Source organism: Rutidosis leptorrhynchoides, chromosome 3 (assembly GCF_046630445.1).
Source record: "Rutidosis leptorrhynchoides isolate AG116_Rl617_1_P2 chromosome 3, CSIRO_AGI_Rlap_v1, whole genome shotgun sequence".
Lineage (NCBI taxonomy): Eukaryota > Viridiplantae > Streptophyta > Magnoliopsida > Asterales > Asteraceae > Rutidosis > Rutidosis leptorrhynchoides.
In genome coordinates this window covers 6,016,059-6,035,296 of record NC_092335.1, presented here as the reverse complement: position 1 = coordinate 6,035,296, position 19,238 = coordinate 6,016,059, and the positions used below count along the sequence as shown (strand labels likewise).

At 36.3% G+C, this 19,238-nt stretch overlaps 2 protein-coding genes and 1 non-coding gene across 3 annotated transcripts; 1 reads left to right on the top strand and 2 right to left on the bottom strand.

Annotated features, from left to right (window-relative positions):
• Positions 1–268: 268 nt before the first annotated feature.
• TRNAQ-UUG (transfer RNA glutamine (anticodon UUG)) lies at positions 269–340 on the top strand. The gene has a single exon. It is a non-coding gene; the product is annotated as a tRNA-Gln (tRNA).
• Positions 341–6,437: 6,097 nt separating this feature from the next.
• Positions 6,438–7,262, bottom strand: LOC139895683 (21 kDa protein-like). The gene has a single exon (XM_071878215.1). It carries the CDS (start codon positions 7,237–7,239, stop codon positions 6,667–6,669), a length of 573 nt encoding a protein of 190 aa, XP_071734316.1. The 5' UTR covers positions 7,240–7,262; the 3' UTR covers positions 6,438–6,666.
• A 1,353-nt stretch (positions 7,263–8,615) lies between these two features.
• On the bottom strand, positions 8,616–10,481 carry LOC139897408 (uncharacterized). Its single transcript, XM_071880101.1, has 2 exons — positions 10,400–10,481; positions 8,616–9,499 (listed from the first exon to the last, which is right to left on the bottom strand). The coding sequence occupies exons 1-2, from the start codon at positions 10,479–10,481 to the stop codon at positions 8,616–8,618; spliced, it is 966 nt and encodes a 321-aa protein (XP_071736202.1).
• Positions 10,482–19,238: the final 8,757 nt, after the last annotated feature.

Below are 19,238 nucleotides of genomic sequence, written 5' to 3'. Positions count from 1 at the left end.
TCGGAAATATTTATCATTCATCGGATACTTTTTATCATTCATCACGTTCTTTTATCATTCGTCGTTTATCATTCATCAGCTACTTTTATCATTCATTTGGTATTTTTATCAATTATCAGATATTTTGATGAATGATAAATGCTTGATGAATGATACTGTTTTTTGATAAATGAGAAGTGTTTGATGAATGATAACCATTTTCTGATAAAAGATAAGTGTTGTTTATATGAATGACAACAATTAGATGAATGATACTTGTTTGATAATTGGGCATTTGGTCTGGTGGTATGATTCTCGCTTTTGGTGCGGGAGGTCCCGAGTTCGATTCTCGGAATGCCCTATTCTTTTTTATAATACTAATCATATTATATCAATTATTTGAAATTTCACTACTTTTGTAACTCTATTAAAATGTTTGATGATATAAAATATTTTAATGCAAGATAATCATTTTGTGATAAATGGTTATTGTTTTCTTATGAATGATAAGCGATTTTTAAAAAAAAATGATAACTATTTGATGAAAAATAATATAGATGAATGATAATTTTTTCTAATGAATGATAAATGTTTGATGAATGATAATTGTCTGATAAAATGATAACTATTTGATGAATGATAATTGTTTTCCAACGAATGTTAAATGTTTTTCGATGAATTATAATTTTTTCCTGATGAATGATAACTTTTTTCTGATGAATGATAATTGTTGCTTTTATGAATCATAACTGTTTGATAATGATAATTGTTTGATGAATGATAATTATTTTAATAAATGATAATCATTTTGTGATGAATGGTTATTGCTTTCTTATGATAACTATTGGATGAATGATAACTCAGATGAATGCTAGTTTTTTCTGATGAATGATAATTGTTGCTTTTATGAATCATAACTGTTTAACGAATGATAATTGTTTGATGAATGATAATTGTTATTCGATGAATGATAATCATTTTGTGATGAATAATTTAATGAATGATAATCATTTCGGGTGGTGGTGGTGGTTGGTGGTGGGTGGTGGTAGTTGGTGATGGTTGGTGGTGGTTGGTGGTAGGTGGTAGGTGGTGGTAGTTGGTGATGGTTAGTGGTGATGGTTGGTGCTGGTGGGTGGTAGTGGTCGGTGGTGGTGGTTGGTGGTGGTGGTAGGTGGTGGTGGTTGGTGGTGATGGTGGTTGGTGGTAGTGGTGGGTGGTGGTGGTTGGTGGTGGTGATGGTGGTTAGTGGTGGTGGTGGGTGGTGGTGGTGGTTGATGGTAGTGGTTGGTGGTGGTGGTTGGTGGTAGTAGTTGTTGGTGGTGGTGGATGGTGGTTGGTGGTTAGTGGATGGTAGTGGTTGGTGGTGGTGGTAGTGGTTGGTGGTGGTGGTTGGTGGTGGGTGTTGGTGGTGGGTGGTGGTGGTAGTGGGTGGTGGTGGTTGGTAGTGGTTGTGGTGGTAATTGGTGGTGGTGGTTAGTTGTGGTGTTGTGTGTTGGTGGTTGGTGGTGGTTGGTGGTGGTAGGTGGTGGTGGTTAATAGTTGTGGTGGTGGGTGGTGGTGGGTGGTGGTGGTTGGTGGTGGGTGGTGGAGGATGGTGGTTGTGGGTGGGGGTGGTGGTGGTGGGTGTTGGTGGTGGGTGGTGGTTGATGTTGGTGGGTGGTAGTGGTTGGCGGTGATGGTGGTGGTTGGTCGGCGTGGTGGTTAGTTGTGGTGGATGGTGGTTGGTGGTGGTGGGTGGTGTTGGTGGCTGGTGGTGGTGGTGGTTGGTGGTGGCGGGTGGTGGTAGTGTGAGGTGGTGGTGGGTGGTGGTTGTTGATGGTTGGTGTTGGTGGTGGTGGTTGGTGGTGTTGGTTGATGGTAGTGGTTAGTGGTGGTAGTTGGTGGTGGATGGTGGTTGGTGGTGGTGGTTGATGGTGGTGGTGGTTGGTGGTTGGTGGTGGTGATTGTTGGTGGTAGTGGTGGTTGGTGGTGGTTGGTTGTGGTGGTTGGTGGTGGTTGTGTGGTTGATGGTGGTGGTGGTTGGTGGTGGTGTGGTTGGTGGTGGTGGTTGGTGGTGGTTGTTGGTGATGGTGGTGTGTGGTGTTGTTGGTGGTTGTTGGTGGGTGGTGGTGGTGGTTGGGAGTGGTTGGTGGTGGTTGGTGGTGGTGGTTGGTTGGTGGTTGGTTGGTGGTTGGTGGTGGCGGTGGTGGTTGGCGGTGCTGGTGGTTGGTGGTGATGGTGGTTGGTGGTGGTGGAGGTAGAGGTGGCGGTGGTTAGTGGTGATGGTTGGTGGTGGTTGTTGGTGGTTGTTGGTGGTGGGTGGTGGTGGTGGGTGGTGGTGGTTGGTGGTGGTGGTGGTTGTTGGTGGTGGTGGGTGGAGGGTGGTGGCTGGTGGTTGGTGGTAGTGGTTGGTGGTGGTGGTTGGTGGAGACGGCGGTTGGTGGTGGTGCATGGTGGTGGTGCATGGTGGTAGTGGTGGTGGTTGGTGATAGTGGTGGTAGTTCGTGGTTGGTGGTGGTGGTGGTGGTGGTTGGTGGTGGTTGATTGTGGTGGTGTGGTTGATGGTGGTTGTTGGTGGTGGTGTGGTTGGTGGTGGTGGTTGGTTGTTGGTGATGGTGGTGTTGGTGGTTGGTGGTGGTGGTTGGTGGTGGTAGGTGGTGGTGGTTGGTGGTGGTGGTGGTGGTGGTTGGTGGTGGTGGGTGGTGGTTGTTGATGGTGGTAGTTGGTGGTTGGTTGTGGTGGTTGGTGGTGGTGTGGTTGGTGGTGGTGCTGGTTGGTGGTGGTGGTGGTGGTTGGGGGTGGTTGGTGGTGGTAGGTGGGTGGTGGTGGTGGGTGGTGGTGGTGGTTGTTGGTGGTGGCTGGGGGGTTGGTGGTAGGTGGTGGTGGTTGGTGGTGATGGTGGTTGGTGGTGGTGGTTGGGGGTGGTGGATGGTGGTGGTAGTTGGTGGTGGTGGATGGTGGTGGTTTGTGTTGGTGGTGTGGTTGATGGTGGTGGTTGGTGGTGGTTGGTGATGGTTGGTGGTGGTGATTGGTTGTTGGTGATGGTGGTGTGTCGTGGTGGTGGTGGTTGGTGGTGGTGGTTTGTGGTGGTGGTGGTGGTTGGTGGTGGTGATGGGTTGTGGTTGGTGGTGGTTGGTTGGTGGTTGGTGGTGGTTGGTGGTGGTGAATGGTGGTGGGTGGTGGTGGCGGGTGGTGGTGGTGGTGGTGGTTGGTAGTGGGTGGTGGTGGTTGTTGGTGGTGGTGGTTGGTGGTGGTAGTGGTGGTTGGTGGTGGTGGTGGTGGTGGTGGTGGTGGTGGTGGTTGGTGGTGGTGGATTGTGGTGGTTGGTGGTGATGGTTGGTGGTAGTGTGGTTGGTGGTGGTTGTTGGTGGTGGTTGGTGGTGGTAGTTGGTAGTGATGGATGGTGGTGGTGGTGGGGGTGGTGGTGGTGGTTGGTAGTGGTGGATGGTGGTGGGTGGTGGTGGTGGTTGTTGTTGGTGGTGGTGGTTGGTGGTGGTAGTGGAGGGTGGTGGTGGTGGTGGTGGTGGTGGTGGTTGATGGTAGTGGTTGGTGGTGGTGGTTGGTGGTAGTGGTTGTTGGTGGTGGTGGATGGTGGTTGGTGGTGGTGGTTGGTGGTGGTTGGTGGTGGTGGTTGGTGGTGGTGTGGTTGGTGGTGGTGGTTAGTTGGTGATGGTTGGTTGTTGGTGGTGGTGGTGGTTGGTGGTGGGTGGTAGTGGGTAGGTGGTGGTGGTGGTTGGTGGTGGTGGTTGGGGGGTGGTGGTGGTGGTTAGTGGTGATGGTGGTGATGGGTGGTGGTGGTGGATGGTGGTGGGTGGTGGTGGTAGGTGGTGTTGTTGGTGGTGGTGGTTGGTGGTGGTGGTGAAGTTGGTTCATAATATGTTAACTTTTGTATAATTAATTTTATTAATCATAATTATTAAAATGACTATTTTACCCTTCCATGCATTTTAAGCCAAATTGAAGTTTTATGATATTTTGTGGTTCACATTTGCTTATCCGGTTTGTACTCGTTTTAAGCTTAGCCACGGATCGTGGATATATATATATATATATATATATATATATATATATATATATATAAAAGTTTGGCTTAAATTGGGCTTTTGGACATTATAGGTGTTACATATGTTATAGAAGTGGCCTTTGTACCTCCTATTCTTCATTTATATTCCATTTTTTTAGATTTGTGTCAAATAAAAGTGATCAAAGTATTACTGTATTTTGTTGGTGATTTTAGTGTTATCAACAATCATTTTAGTTAATTGAGATTTACTAGAAAGCAAATGCTTATCGCATTAAGCTCAATGACGAGTTTGGAGAATGCGGAGTGCACGCTCGTTCGGGTTAATTCGATAAGGTCTTGGAAATTACATTATTTGATGAAAAGGTAGCCATGAATGGTTATATCATTTCATGAAAAGTGATGTTATTTTCTAAAAGGTGTCAATGAAGAGTTGCACACTTTCATTGAAAAGTTGTGTCCTTTCATTGCACCTTAATTTCCATTTTCTATATATATGGGCAAAGTTGCAAAATTCGCTATTCGGAGATTAATCGGTCGGGACTTTGAAATGAGTAATCAGAAATTCGGGGATTAAGCGGGGATTAATCGGATTGTACTTTATATATTTAAATATTAAATTTCAGAAATTATATGTGTAAATATAGAAGAAAACTATAAACATAAACTTTAACATAATTGTCTAAAATTGTTCACTTTATTCGAAAACTATAAAGTTATAGTTTAGATTCATGTTAAAACGTTGACTAATTTTGACTTTGACCGACCTTGATTACCAAATTCGATTTTGACCCATCAATTGACGTTGACCGATCAATTAAACGGATTTTGAAAAATCGGAACGGATTGCTCTTAAAACTAATTAATCGATGATTAATCGGCGAGTAATCGGGTTTTTTACAACCTTGTATATGGGACTTTGCTTTCATTATAAAAACAAGAAAAATCACATTCTCACTAATACTATAATTTGATCTCTTCTTGCCTTGAGACAAATTGCGTTATTGTCTTATCCCAATTAAGATTTCGTGTAACCCGAGGCAAGTAGGGTCGAAATACTTAATTAGAAAAGTGTTTCACGATTCAAGAATCAATCCGAAATTATCATTTACAACCCTTATTTCTAACATATTTAGCTACAAATAGTAGTTCCTTATCACCTTAGGTCGTAATTTGACCGCCAAAACACAACAATTTAAGAAATACTTCGTATTAATATTACAATTTACTAGTTCTACATCTTATTATTTCCTTATTTTTTTATCTAACATGTACAGTATAGATATTTATATATTAAGTGTATAAAAAAGAAATTTTACATTTTTACTTGCTTATTTTTCTTATTCTTATCGTTTTACACTTGCTTATTCTTATTCTTATTCTTATTCTTATTCTTAATCAATGTAATTTGAGACAGAGAAATTATTGCTTTTTTTACGAAAAAATTATAACCGTAATGATCATAACTAAAATTAGTTTTAAGAACAGATTTTTAATGTACGGAGGCAACATGGCATGTCTCCTGGACTGGATTTTACTAACCGGGCATCAATTATTCACCTCACATGGGTGGGTCCCACGTTGTCGATCACGTGTAACTGGGCCCCACTTAATTGACTACGCGCCCATGTTGTCTTTCAATTCCTCCTTTTTTTCACTTAACCTTCCCGTTTTTTCTGGCTGTTTTCCTCTTAATTTATTAAGGGTGTAATTTGTTTTTCTTTTCAAACAAATATAAAACTTTATAACCTAAATTGAGTAAACTTCCTAACATTACCATAAATTGTGTTTGAAATAATTTTCTTGAGAAAACAACTATAGTATTTGACAATAAGAACAATTTAGCATAAAAAATTACTCGAAAATAATTAAATACTCAAAAGTAGTTTTTAAGTCATGTTATAGATCTACAACAATCCAATAACACATATTCGCACTAAATTTAAAAGAACTCGTTGATTATAAGAGTTAAGTAAATCCTAGTCAGGTCGTTAACTACACACAAGTATTAAAATCTTTAACATTATATTTTAGAAAATGACATGCTCGTACTTATTATATGTAATATGCATAAACTTATATATACAAGTACCTGGTAAAAAAAAGATATTTCTATTGTCAAGATCTACGATAGATATATGAGAAATGATGTCGTAATTTCTATGCAATAATTTCTTACATTGCTTTATGATATTGAATGATTATAATTATTTTTAGACATACGTACACATTATATATATGAGTATATCTTAACTAACTTGCCATTTATTTCTAACAATTTTGTGATTATCTCGTGACCCTTATTAAAAAAAAAAAAAAAAAAAAAAAAAAAAAAAAAAAAAGATGCTTTTGATGTACGAGTATTGAAGTTTGTTGTTTTGGGTTTGTATGTTCTGCCCATGTATTGTAATTTGTTTAAAAATTAATATACCTTGCATTAAAAAAAAAAAAAAAAAAAAAAAAACACAATAATCTTACCAAGAAACTTGATACTTCACAAGCTAATTAAACATTTTACACTAAACGACAAAATTATACTTATATTGCTTTATACATCTTTCATAACCGTAAGACTCAAACTGACCCGGCCCGAACAACTGGGTTAACAACGATACCTGCTTAAAACAAACAAAAAGGTACATTGCTAGTGGTGGTATACTAGGGCCCACCTATATATCATCCATCAACTAATGCTTCTGAGCTAAGTTGTTAACTAGTGCCAGAGCATTGCTAGTCACATGTGCCACACTTGTGATATGAGTCCGAACCGAAGTTTTGATCCGACCCTCCATGACCCGACCACCAAACCCATCCATACATGTGTTCTCATCGGTAAGGGCAGAACTAACCCATGTTTGAACATTACTCATGTGAAAAATAAAATCCTGACCCTTGACCCGGTCACATGTTTTAAGCTCTTGGATCGATTTACTGACCCGGTCCAAACTATCACTTACTTCGTCTAAGCAGTCCCCGATAGCGGCTCGTTCACGTGGCTTCAAACCTTTAAAACTTTTGAGTTTGTTGAGGTAAGCTTGGGTGGTTTGGGATTGATTTAGGCTTACTGATAACGCTGTACGGGCTAATTGGGAGGGGCTAGTTTGAATGGTTTTGGCGTATGGTGAAAGAGATTGTTCGCATAAGGCAGGGTAGGTAACGGTGGCACAGGATTTTTTGATGTAGCCAGTGGTGGGTCCACCGTAGGTGGTGGTTATGGTGAGGCAGAAGATGGCGAGAATGATTAGTGTTTTGGGTTCCATATTTTGGAGTGGGTTAAGTTGATAGTTTGTTGTGGGTTATTATTTGGAGGTGTGTTTTTATAGAGCTGGGTTAATGCTTATGGGCCCAGAGTTCTGGTACACCTTACTGCCACCGTGTGAAATGTTGTGTTTTGGATTCGGTGCGGATTGCATTGGTGTGTAGCAAAATTTTAGGATTAGGTCGCTATTTTGTTTATTACAGTACTTTTTCTACATGCTTTTTCTACATGAAACTCAAAGACTTATTTATATGACACATATTTACCAGCTTAAAATTACAAATAGACTATATACTTTTTTAAATATTTCTATATCGCTTATATACTTATTTGCGTCTCACTGTAAGTTATATAATTTCATAAAGTGTACCAATAGAAGCCACTATACATTACCTGCAACGAAAACAATTGATGGTATGACTTCTAAGTAGTCATGACACGTCGGTGATACATTGGAACAAAAACTGAAAGTATATAGCTTACATCGGAACATAACTTAAAGTACATAACCTATTTGTAGTCATATAAAATGAAAAAAAAATGTTAAATAATTAACTTTACCGGTTCAGCAGGTAACCGGTAACGAAATGTTGACATTGGTACACTTTCTGAAAGTATATAGCCGACAGTGAGAATGGTATATGAGCGACATATGGACATTTGAGAAAGTATATAATATATTTGTAGCTTTAACCCTATTTACAAATAGTCAATTTCAAGATCTGAACTTAAAATTTCAAAATTGGTCGATGGATTACCCTGCTAGTTAACTAGACGAATAGCCATTTGATTGCTGGTTTAAATTATAAGATATATTTTTATTTGGAACGGGTGAGCATAATTTTTTTTTTTTTTTTTTGAAAGATTAAACTATTATTATTAAAAATACAACGATTACAAGGCGGAAACTCCAGGGAGCTCCTAATACAACTCGAGCCTATGCACAAGATAAAATACGAAACTACACAGGAGACCCAATACACATCTATATATAAATACTAATGAGAAAGAAAGGAAAAAAAACAACAAACGAATAGGGAGGTTGGGAAAAAACCCATTTTCCTAATTTTTTCCCCGGAAGGCTAATGAACTTGAGCACAAGCCGAGAAGATAGACGATACAGTGTTGAGCATTCAACGACAAAGTAAACAGCTATCTACTTTTTTTTTTTTTTTTTTTGAAAGGCAATGTTAGTGGTTAGAGTTAATTCACGAAAATCCCCCCCCCCCCCCCCCCCCCCCGAGACTCGAACCCTGGTCTCCACGAACACCATGTTAACATGGTGACCAATGAGGCAAAGCCCCATTGGCGCTATCTACTCATTTAATCACCAACCGGGAAAGCCATATAGAAAATGAGTGAAAAAAATCCAAACTTTTAGCCTATTCCCGTTTTATTATCACGATCCACCTCGTAACTTGTCGGGTTGAAAAGCCAATTATGCCATTCTAAAGTGCCTTTCTTCGAACGAGACTTGATCCATTCGAAACTTTTGGATTGAATTTCGGCAATTATCTTTGGACCGCTAAGAGTATTATTCCCGAAAAAAAGATCATTACGATTCTTCCAAATGTAATAAGAAGTGACCCAAACAATAGCTTGCCAAAATGATGCGCCGGTAGAGGAGGTGAGAGACGGATTAAAAGGTTTTGAAATATCCGCGAGTGTGGAGATGTTGATATTTCCAAAGTTGCACCAGTTACCTACTCTATTCCAAATATCAAGTGCGAATTTGCAGGATAAAAGTGTGTGAGACACGGTTTCTAAATCTTCATCGCAAACGGGACATCTAGTCGAATTAAGATCAATATCCCGGTTATCAAGTTCGGTTCGAACAGGCAGTTTGTTTTGTTTTGCGCGCCATATGAAAATTCCAATTTTTTGCGGTAACGGAGAATTTAATTCAGTTGGTCCGCAAGGTAAGGAATTCGAGGCAGAGATTTCGGTGAAGATGGAAGAAAGGGACTTAGAGGTGTAACGACCGAAGTTGTTGAATTTCCACATCCACTCGTTGGGTTTTTCGGAAGAGAAAGCGTAAGCATTTAGTAAGGACGTGAGTGAGTTACGCTCACTTTCCGCCCTCCACTTTGGAGTCTTAGCCCAAGACCAATTAAAAATAAACAGTATGCACTCGTGATTGATGCGATCGGAGACACGAGCATCTTTATTTGATTCAAGACGAAAAAGCCTAGGGAAGGAATCTTTTAGTGTAGCTTCACCACACCATTTGTCAAGCCAAAATTTTGTTCCCGAACCATCACCTACAATTCTCACAAAAGCGTTAGAAATATCACACCCTAACTTGGTTAGGGTGTTTTCAACTTTAATGATATCAAACCAAATCCTTCCCGAAATTTTTTTCAAGTTAGCGTCATTGGAATTATAGCAACAACCCAATCCCCCATTTTGACCATAAATACTTCTAATTATTTTAGCCCAAAACTAGTCTTTAAATGAGAGAAAGCGTCACCACCATTTAGTTAAGAGTGCAAGATTCTTGAGATGTAAGGATCCGACGTTTAACCCACCATTCTCGTAAGGAAGTAAGATATGTTTTCATTTAATCCAAGCCATTTTATTACATTCAATAGTCCCACCCCAAAAGAAATTACGACGTAACCCTTCAAGGTCCTTTAAGACTCTGAGAGGTGCTTTAAAAAGCGAAAAGTAATAAAGAGGTAAGCTACTTAAAACCGATTTTAAAAGTGGAGTCTACCACCAAAGGAGATAGGTTTGGCTTTTCAATCCGAGAGTCTTTTTTTGAATTTTTCAAAAATGGGTGACCAATTTTTATGAAGTTTTAAGTTAGCCCCAATCGGTAAACCCAGGTATGAAGATAGAGTTTGTGAACATTGTTTAAAGTGTTATTGAAAATGAATAAAATATAAAGGTTTTGTGAACTTTTGCTTTTATAACACATAGTGGCGGATCTAAAAATGATACTCATTGATGTTACTAGTTAGAAATCGAAAAAAAATTCTATTTAATGACTTATTTCAATGGTGTCACTAAAAAAATTACACTATTCAATAATGTTATTAATTAAAAATCAATTTTTTCACTAAATCGCGTATTTCGTTAATGTCTCATGCTATCATACGGATGGAATGCGCATGCGGGTTGCGGTGTCATTAGAACAAGGCGCAGAAGGTTAATGATACCGCAACCCGCATGCGCATTCCATCCGTATGCGAGCACTCGATAGCATGCGAATGCGTGTACCTTGTACGCTGTATGCGACATGTAACGACCCTGGATTTTCCAACGTTTATTTATTAATAATTATTATTATTAATACGTGTGATTAAACGAATGTATGTTATTACATTTACATGTTGCCATGACTAAACGTACTTGACTTTAATTGCCCGAAACGTCTTTGTGACACCCGAAACTTACACGAATAATATTTTCAAGTATTATTTACATTCATGATTGATTTTATTAATCATTTTAATTAACTAAGGTTATTAGTTAGTTACTTGGGCTTTAATTGGATTTATTTGTTAAATACTTGAACTTGGGCTTGACTAGTGTAATGGACTCATGACTTTGGGCTTATAAGCCCACCCTACTTCCTATATGGACTTAACTAGCCCAACATTACATGTAAGTATTACTTTCAAGAGTAACTAGTTAGTTTAAGCACATGGAATCTAGTTACCTTACAATCCCCATGTAAACCCATCCAATATCCAACTTTTGAAGACTTTACCATGCATGGACTAGTGAACATTTTTCTTCCCCCTCCCCCACTCCAAAACAGTCGGCCTCCTAGGCCTTGGAGGGTGCTTTTTGCTTCAAATTTTGTTACCATATCAACTTGTATCCTTCATTCATCACACACACTTTACTTGCAAATTACCTCTCAAACTTTTCTCTCATTTTACTCTCTATCTTGTAAGTACCATGAGACTTTTTCTTCTCTTCTTCTTCCCTTAAAACCGTGGCATAATCACCCTACATCATCATCATTCAATTGTTTAAAACACTTGTCTTTGATTATTGTTACTTGTTTTGTTGTTGTTATTTACTAGTTGTTGTTGTTACTTACTTACACGTTACAAGAATCAAACTCTTTAGTTTGATTCTCCATATTATCTTGTATTAACAAGAACACACAAGAACTTAACTTACTAGTTATGATTCTACATTTAATTTCTTAAAAGATTGTAAGTTCATGTGTTGGAAAGCATACTTGTAATTCATGTTAGTAAACTTTAAAGTTTACTTTCTTAAAGATCAAACTTTGGTTTGAATCTTTAAAGTATGAACCACCATGAATCATTTACTTGTATATTTAGTTTACTACTTCATTTACTTGCACTTTAATTTTGTGATTTTGGTTGTTGTTGGTCAAGTACTACAAGTTAGTCTTGATCTCATTTATCTTGAACTAAAAAGTTAACTTTACTAGTTCAAGAACATGTAAATGAAACTTTTTAATTATAACTTTGTACACTTATGATAGATCTAGACTTTTGAGTCTTGGATCTTCAAGATCAAACTAAGAACTATGTTCTACAACTTAAGATCTTGATTTCATAAGTTCACTTTCAAGTTTGTAACTTATTATTAGTTTTAAAGTTCATGTATGTGTTAGATCTAAGACTTTGATGTAACTTTGGTTCATCAAACTTCATACAACTCTTAAGTGAGTTGTGCTACATGTCTTAGACCTACACTTGTGTCATAATAGTCAAAAATTTCTTAATATTACTTTTACATTTCATGTATGTGTTGAATCTAAGACTTTGATGTAACTTTGGTTCATCAAAACACTTGCAACACTTAAGTGAGTTGTGCTTCATGTCTTAGACTTACACTTGGGTTATGATGGTCAAACCTTGGTGAAAATGATGCAAACACATCAACGAGTTGTATACTTGAAGCTATATGCATCAAGGATGAGAACCGTGATAAGCATCAAGCACCAAGACCACCGGAACCCACTATTTTTCTGCTTTCTGTCTCCTGCCTACTATTTTCTGGTTTCTGTAACATACCAGTAGACTTGGCTGTTGTAATTATGATTTTCAAATAGCTCTGTTCGATTAGATAACTTTTCATATAGGACTCGTCTTAATCCGAGTTACGGTTTAGGATTTATGGCCCTCCGATCGTCACTATGTCCTTTAACGTTGTGCAGAAATTTCTGACCTACTCGCACTTAGACCGTCGCCACGGTCAAACGAAGACGAGTTTGCTTCTGTAAATTTTACCACACTTAAAGGACTCATATACGGAGCCATGGCCACTGGTCTCAAGTTAATTCAGTAAGGGTAGAGGTCGTGGTGACTGACCGAAGTCAGCCTTTGTTTTAAACTACTTTCATAAACGAAACTTACTTTACGCCTTTTGTTTGATGATGAATGATGATGACCCTTAAGACCTTATTTACATACTTTTAAACCTATTCGGACGATTTACTGACTTAGTACTATTTGACTTAGGTAGAGGACCCGTTTGGACAACCTTCATTACTTGCTTACTTTCCGAGTCATACTTTACCGCTACTTTATCATTGTGAGTTATAGCATTCCCTTTTTACTTTAACTTATTTTGGGAACTAAGAATACATGCGGATTTTATGTTTTACATACTAGGCATGAGTACTTAAACTTATATATGTGTGGGTTATACAACGGAAGAAACATTCCCTTTAGCTCGGTAACGTTTAGTCATTGGTTTTTGAACCGGTGAACGCGAATCTTAGATATGGATCCATAGGGTTTGACATCCCCACTCGGGCTAGTCGCGCTAGCATTTAACGAGTGTTTAATACTTCATAGACATACGCACTTGCCAAGTGTACTTTCAGGGGGTATAAACGTTAAGTTAGTTACCAAGTGCCCACGGTTAACATATACTTTATCATACTGTTTTGAAACGCTCTTTGTAGCACTGAAATCTCGTGGCCTACCTTACATACTGTTATACTTAAACTATAGCTCACCAACCTTTGTGTTGACATTTTTAAGCATGTTTTTCTCAAGTGCTTAAGGTTATTTGCTTCCGCTGTCGTGCTAGTCTTGCCGTAGACACCCGCTGCTCTAGTGTTATCACCGCATGAACTGTTTATCTTGCATTCAAACTTTAATACATTTGAAACTATGTTTGTAACGACCTAAGGGTCACATACATTTATTCATGCTTGCTATTCGTAGAAGCATACTGTTGGTGTATGTGACGACCCGGAAATTTTCGACTAAATTTAAACTTTATCTTTATATTATTCTGACACGATAAGCAATGTTTGTTAAGTTAAATCTCAAGGATTTTAAACTATGTTTATACATTCATTTAAACCTCGACCAAATTCTAATGATTCACGAACCATTAAATGAACATATATGAATATGTATGTATATGTGTATATGTTATAAATTGAACATGTCAACAAAGTATTTAAAAGTATAATGCTTTATATGAATGTATTTGTTTCAATATGATTATCGACGAAATTAAAAAAATATATATATTAAATGATTGAATTATCAGAAACATTGAATTATGATTACAAGTCTCTGTTGAGAGGTCCACTATGATTTGAGAAATCTATTCCTCTTAACGATATTCGGAATAATTTGTAAAGCTATTTATAAATAAAAATAAAAAGTGTCATTTACGAAAGTTAGACAAAAGCTATTGGAGAATTGGTTTCCATAATATTCTATTAATCTATTTTCAAACGTACAAAAACGTTTTCAGTTTAAAAAGAACTTTATTATTAAAACGTATATAACTTTTATAAATATCTAGAATCACTTTTGACAACTCATTACTTAACCAGTATAATAAATATAACGATATTTATATTTTATTTCATTAAATATATATAACAATTTAAATTAATATTATATATATTTATACACGTATTATACATACATAGTTTTTATATTTTTATTATACTTTAAATTTACCTTTATTTTACTTTACCTTTACTTTAACTTTAATAATTCATACATTAATAATTCACTTTAATAATTCATACTTTAATAATTCACTTTAATAATTCATACTTTAATAATTCACTTTAATAATTCATACTTTAATAATTCACTTTAATAATTCATACTATAATAATTCACTTTAATAATTCATACTTTAATAATTCACTTTAATAATTCATACTTTAATAATTCACTTTAATAATTCATACTTTAATAATTCACTTTAATAATTTAAAAATCTATTATAAATAGAATTCAATAGGTTTCATTATTTCATAGAAACTTGAAAATATATTTCTCTAAACTCTCTCAATAGATATATATATATATATATATATATATATATATATATATATATATATATATATATATATATATATATATATATATATATATATATATATATGTATATATGTATATATATATTTGCTCTATATTATTTCAAGATATTATTAGTATACATAAAATATTACGACGGAGTGATGTCCGAGTGATTTCAAAATAGTTTTTTGAATGAGTCGAAGCTAAGGAAATTATGGGTTATAGCTATGGAGGTGATGGGTATGGTTCATGAGTATGCTCGTGAGGTCAATCTAGTTTTTATCATCTCCGTTGCGTCTACGTACTTTCCTGCAATATTGAATCTCAATATTGATACGTTCGTGAATCCGAGGCCAACCTTGCACTTGTTAAATGACGTTATATGTATTTTTACTACGAAATACAGTATGGTGAGTTTCATTTGCTCCCTTTTATATATATTTTTGGGACTGAGAATACATGCGCTGTTTTTATAAATGTTTTACGAAATAGGCACAAGTACTAAAACTAATTCTACGTGGGTTTAAACCAGAAATATACCCTTAGCTTGGTAACATTAAACTACTTGTCTATGTATGGTAGGCGCGAATCCTAAAGATAGATCTATTGGGCCTGACAAACCCCATCCTGACTATGGGATGCTTTAATACTTCGAGGTTATTTTAAACACACCTGATCTGGTGTACTTCAGAGGGTAAAACATGAACGTTAAGGCTTGTTACCGGGTGCCTACAACTTATAGAATACTTTTATACACTTGCGAGTGTACATATATTTATAAACGGAAATCTTGTGGTCTATTAATATATTGAAATGATTATTATAATAAACCTATGAACTCACCAACCTTTTGGTTGACACTTTAAAGCATGTTTATTCTCAGGTATTAAAGAAATCTTCCGATGTGCATTAGTTCATTTTAAGGATATTACTTGGAGTCATTCATGGCATATTTTGAAAGACGTTGCATTCGAGTCATTGAGTTCATCAAGATTATTATTATGTCAATTATAGTTGGATGTATTATGAAATGGTGTGCATTCCGTCAACTTTCGTTGTAAAGAAAGTTTGTCTTTTAAAAACGAATGCAATGTTTGTAAAATGTATCATATAGAGGTCAAAATACCTCGCGATGTAATCAACTATTGTGAATCGTTTATAATATATATAAACGGGTCCTTTCAGTTGGTATCAGAGCGGTGGTCTTAGCGAACCAGGTCTGCATTAGTGTGTCTGACTGATAGTCGTTAGGATGCATTAATGAGCCTGGACTTCGACCGTGTCTGCATGTCAAAAGTTTTGCTTATCATTTTTGTCGGAAATTTCCTGCTTATCATTCTTAGTCTAGACACGTCTTACTGCATTGATTGCATGAATAGTGTATAGACAAAATTCATATCTTAGCGTATCTGTTACTGTAAACTTTGCCTGACATATCCCGTAATTTCCTCCGTAATCTACGAAATCTTTTGCGCTATATATATAGATATTCTATGTAATTAGAATACCACCCGATAGCCGAAAAATCATTTCATATCGAAAAATTCTTTATTCAATCGAACAAAATGGAATTCGTCATTAGTTCAAGTCCCTCGAATTCCGATATGGAATCCCACTCAAGCTCCGAAAGCAGTGTGACCGGAATGGATCAACCAATTAGCCATCATCTATTATGAATGAATTGGGGATAGGTTCGTAGCCTCCTCAGTAATTGGAGACAAGAAGAAGGTGATCCCTTCCATCCACCACATTGCCCTCTTGGCGATGAACCTGAAGCACTTACCAGCGAACCGGTCTGAAACACCATTTTCTCTCTCATTTTCAGAGTATCTCGTCACGATTATATACTACATTAAATTCTAGATTTTATTTATCCGCTCGTCCGAACCGACAATCACCCCGATATAATAGAAGAAGTCCACGAGCTTCGCGCTCGAGTAGTGGCTTTAGAGAATATGGTGCAAGGGTTACAAACACCAACAAATAACGAAGTATTAATTCATAATTTCAATTTTATTGAATAAATACTCCGTAAAAGTTATGTAATTTCTAAAGTCTTTAGGGATTATTCAGTTCTAGTTTCAACCGTAAATCAAATGAGTTTAATTTAATATTAACTCATTAAATCTATGTTACATCTGAAGAAAATATGCACATATATATTTTCATAAAGACTGTAATAAAATTCTGTTGTACAAAATATTAATTGTGAAATTTTTTTTAACGGGTAGGTAATACCCGAGAGATATATAAATTCACAATTAATATGTTACATTTTTCGAATCTGATTAAGCAAATCATCAACTATACTCCCTAATCTCACAACAATATACATTCTTTTATAGAAATCAAAACAACCATTCTCATCCAAATTTGATTACGCATTCTGATTTTGACAAATCAAAATCCAAGTCATGATTTAACAGAAGACATCACTCTTAGATTCCTACATCTTTCAAAGCTATACTTTGGCTTCAAAACTGTGTTAGAACATCATATGTATATTAACGATTACAAACTGTGTTCAAACTCTCCGAAGTTTTCGAAGACACTTCAAACAATGAACAATCGAGATGATGATCCAACCACATATTACCCACAGTTATGTACCTAAAAAGCTCTCGAATCCAAAGTCATAATTCGACGCGTATCCGTGTCAGACCCTTTGGCATTTATTAGCTAAAATGACTTTTCAATTCCTTTTCAAAGTAGCCAGTTTTGTCACAGCTCCAGCAAGTCAACTTCAACTTTTCAGTCGGACTAGTCTTATTATAACCTCGATAGATACGTTGCCCTTTCATCATCGTTACTGGGGAACCTTTCATATCTCGCCACCTTAGCAATAAACTTACCAACAACTTCAATTATCTTTGACTTTTCAAAAAATCATTATATTTATTGAAATCACATCATTTACTCATTCGCATCTTGTAACGAGAATTGTCATACGAATCATCGGAAATCAGTAACCAGTATTTTGAAATCTCACAGCATGTCTACGCCAACAGTTATATGTGTACGTAAAACGTCTATCTTCTGGACTTACATACTTTGAATGTGAAGTTCTGAAAAATATTTTGAACTGCAAACTAGTTCTTGAAATGCTGACGAAGCATCAAAAACTGTAAACGATCTTAACAGTAAAAAATTTGATGACAAAGAATAGTAAAGTGGTAAAGCTGAGAAAAAGAGAAGGTTTGGAACTGGAAAACGGATTGAACAGACTATGAAGGAGGCTGTGGACAAATCACAAAGACTAAATCTGCCTTCAAAGAATCCAAATGATTCAGTGCCTGCTAAAGTCATTAACGAATACCTTACTCTTTATTCTAAACCTTTACAGACAAATCTTCATCATCATCCATCAATATTAGAAATTCTAAGATATTATCATATCTTTCATTATAAATATCCGCGATATTTCTGAAGATATTTTCACAACTAATCTTATCTGAAGTCATTTATCTCTTTGCGCTATCAGTGTTACATCATATAAGAAACTATTAGTTTCTATATTCTATAAACTTTCGAGTTTAAATTATGAATGTTTTGAAGTAGTGTTGGGAACTGAAGCATGAGTTAGTATAATATAATGACACTTGATCAACGTGATTATATTACAGTAAGTCATGCTGAGTTTCTAATGAGACATGACGATTCACAGACCATACCGTCATCATGTTCCATGTTACACGACTCTTGTATTCTATTTAATCTCTAAAAATATCAAGAAAATATTTTCTTGATGATTCGGTTTTTTTTTTCTTTCAGGGTATTCTGGTAAATTAACAAATCAAGATCGTGCCATTACCATTTCCTTCTTAGAACATTAACAATGTTCATTCTAAAATTCATATCTGCGAATACTGGACCATTACAAACGTTGCTTAATCGCAAGAAGAAGAAACGAAAGGACAAAACTCCAAAATAGAAATTGGAGTATAAATCGCAGCAAATAGAAGGGAGCATTAACTTGGATGTCAATGATTATAGAAGACAAAAGCAGGGGCTTTGAAATATAAGGGAAGATATAAAACCCAACAACCACCCAAAAATTATAAACCGTATATATCGATGCATATAGCAATATAAAGACACGGAAGAACTAAAAACACTATAAAACCGAGAATATAGTAGAAGTAAATAGATTCTTCTGGAGGCAGATGAAAAAGAAGAATGACAGATATGAAAGTGAGGAGTATATCGAGAATCAGTACTGGATGAAGCATATTGATAAATACTTTAAAATATGAGTTGAGGGAGAAAGAATAGAAGGTGTGAGTTGTAAGGAAACGAAGGAGGTGGATTTATAGTGAAATACCCGCCAGAGAAATCAAGATGGATTATCGTATTAATTCGAAGAGAATCATAATCTCCTTAATCACCGAAGCATCAAATCCAACATAGATTACAAAGATTTTCTTTAAATTCGGAGATCAATTGTGATGACGTCAAAAGATATGACGAATCACTATAATCTTATTTCCTTCATTTACGATAACTTCCCTCATACGCTTTGAGTAATCGAATTATTTTATCCATACTTCTTAGACATGATAAAACTTCATAATCGTCATAATAACATTCTCATTGTTAGCCATAACGACCTCTATCAAATTTCGGGGACGAAATTTCTTTAACGGGTAGGTACTGTGACGACTCGGAAATTTTCGACTAAATTTAAACTTTATCTTTATATTATTCTGACACGATAAGCAATGTTTGT

Coding starts and splice junctions, on each gene's coding strand:
- LOC139897408 (XM_071880101.1), bottom strand. CDS start 10,481: ATGTCGCATACAGCGTACAAGGTACACGCATTCGCATGCTATCGAGTG. Junction 9,500..10,399: donor GAATGCGCATGCGGGTTGCG/GTATCATTAACC, acceptor TGAGAATTGTAG/GTGATGGTTCGGGAACAAAA.
- LOC139895683 (XM_071878215.1), bottom strand. CDS start 7,239: ATGGAACCCAAAACACTAATCATTCTCGCCATCTTCTGCCTCACCATA.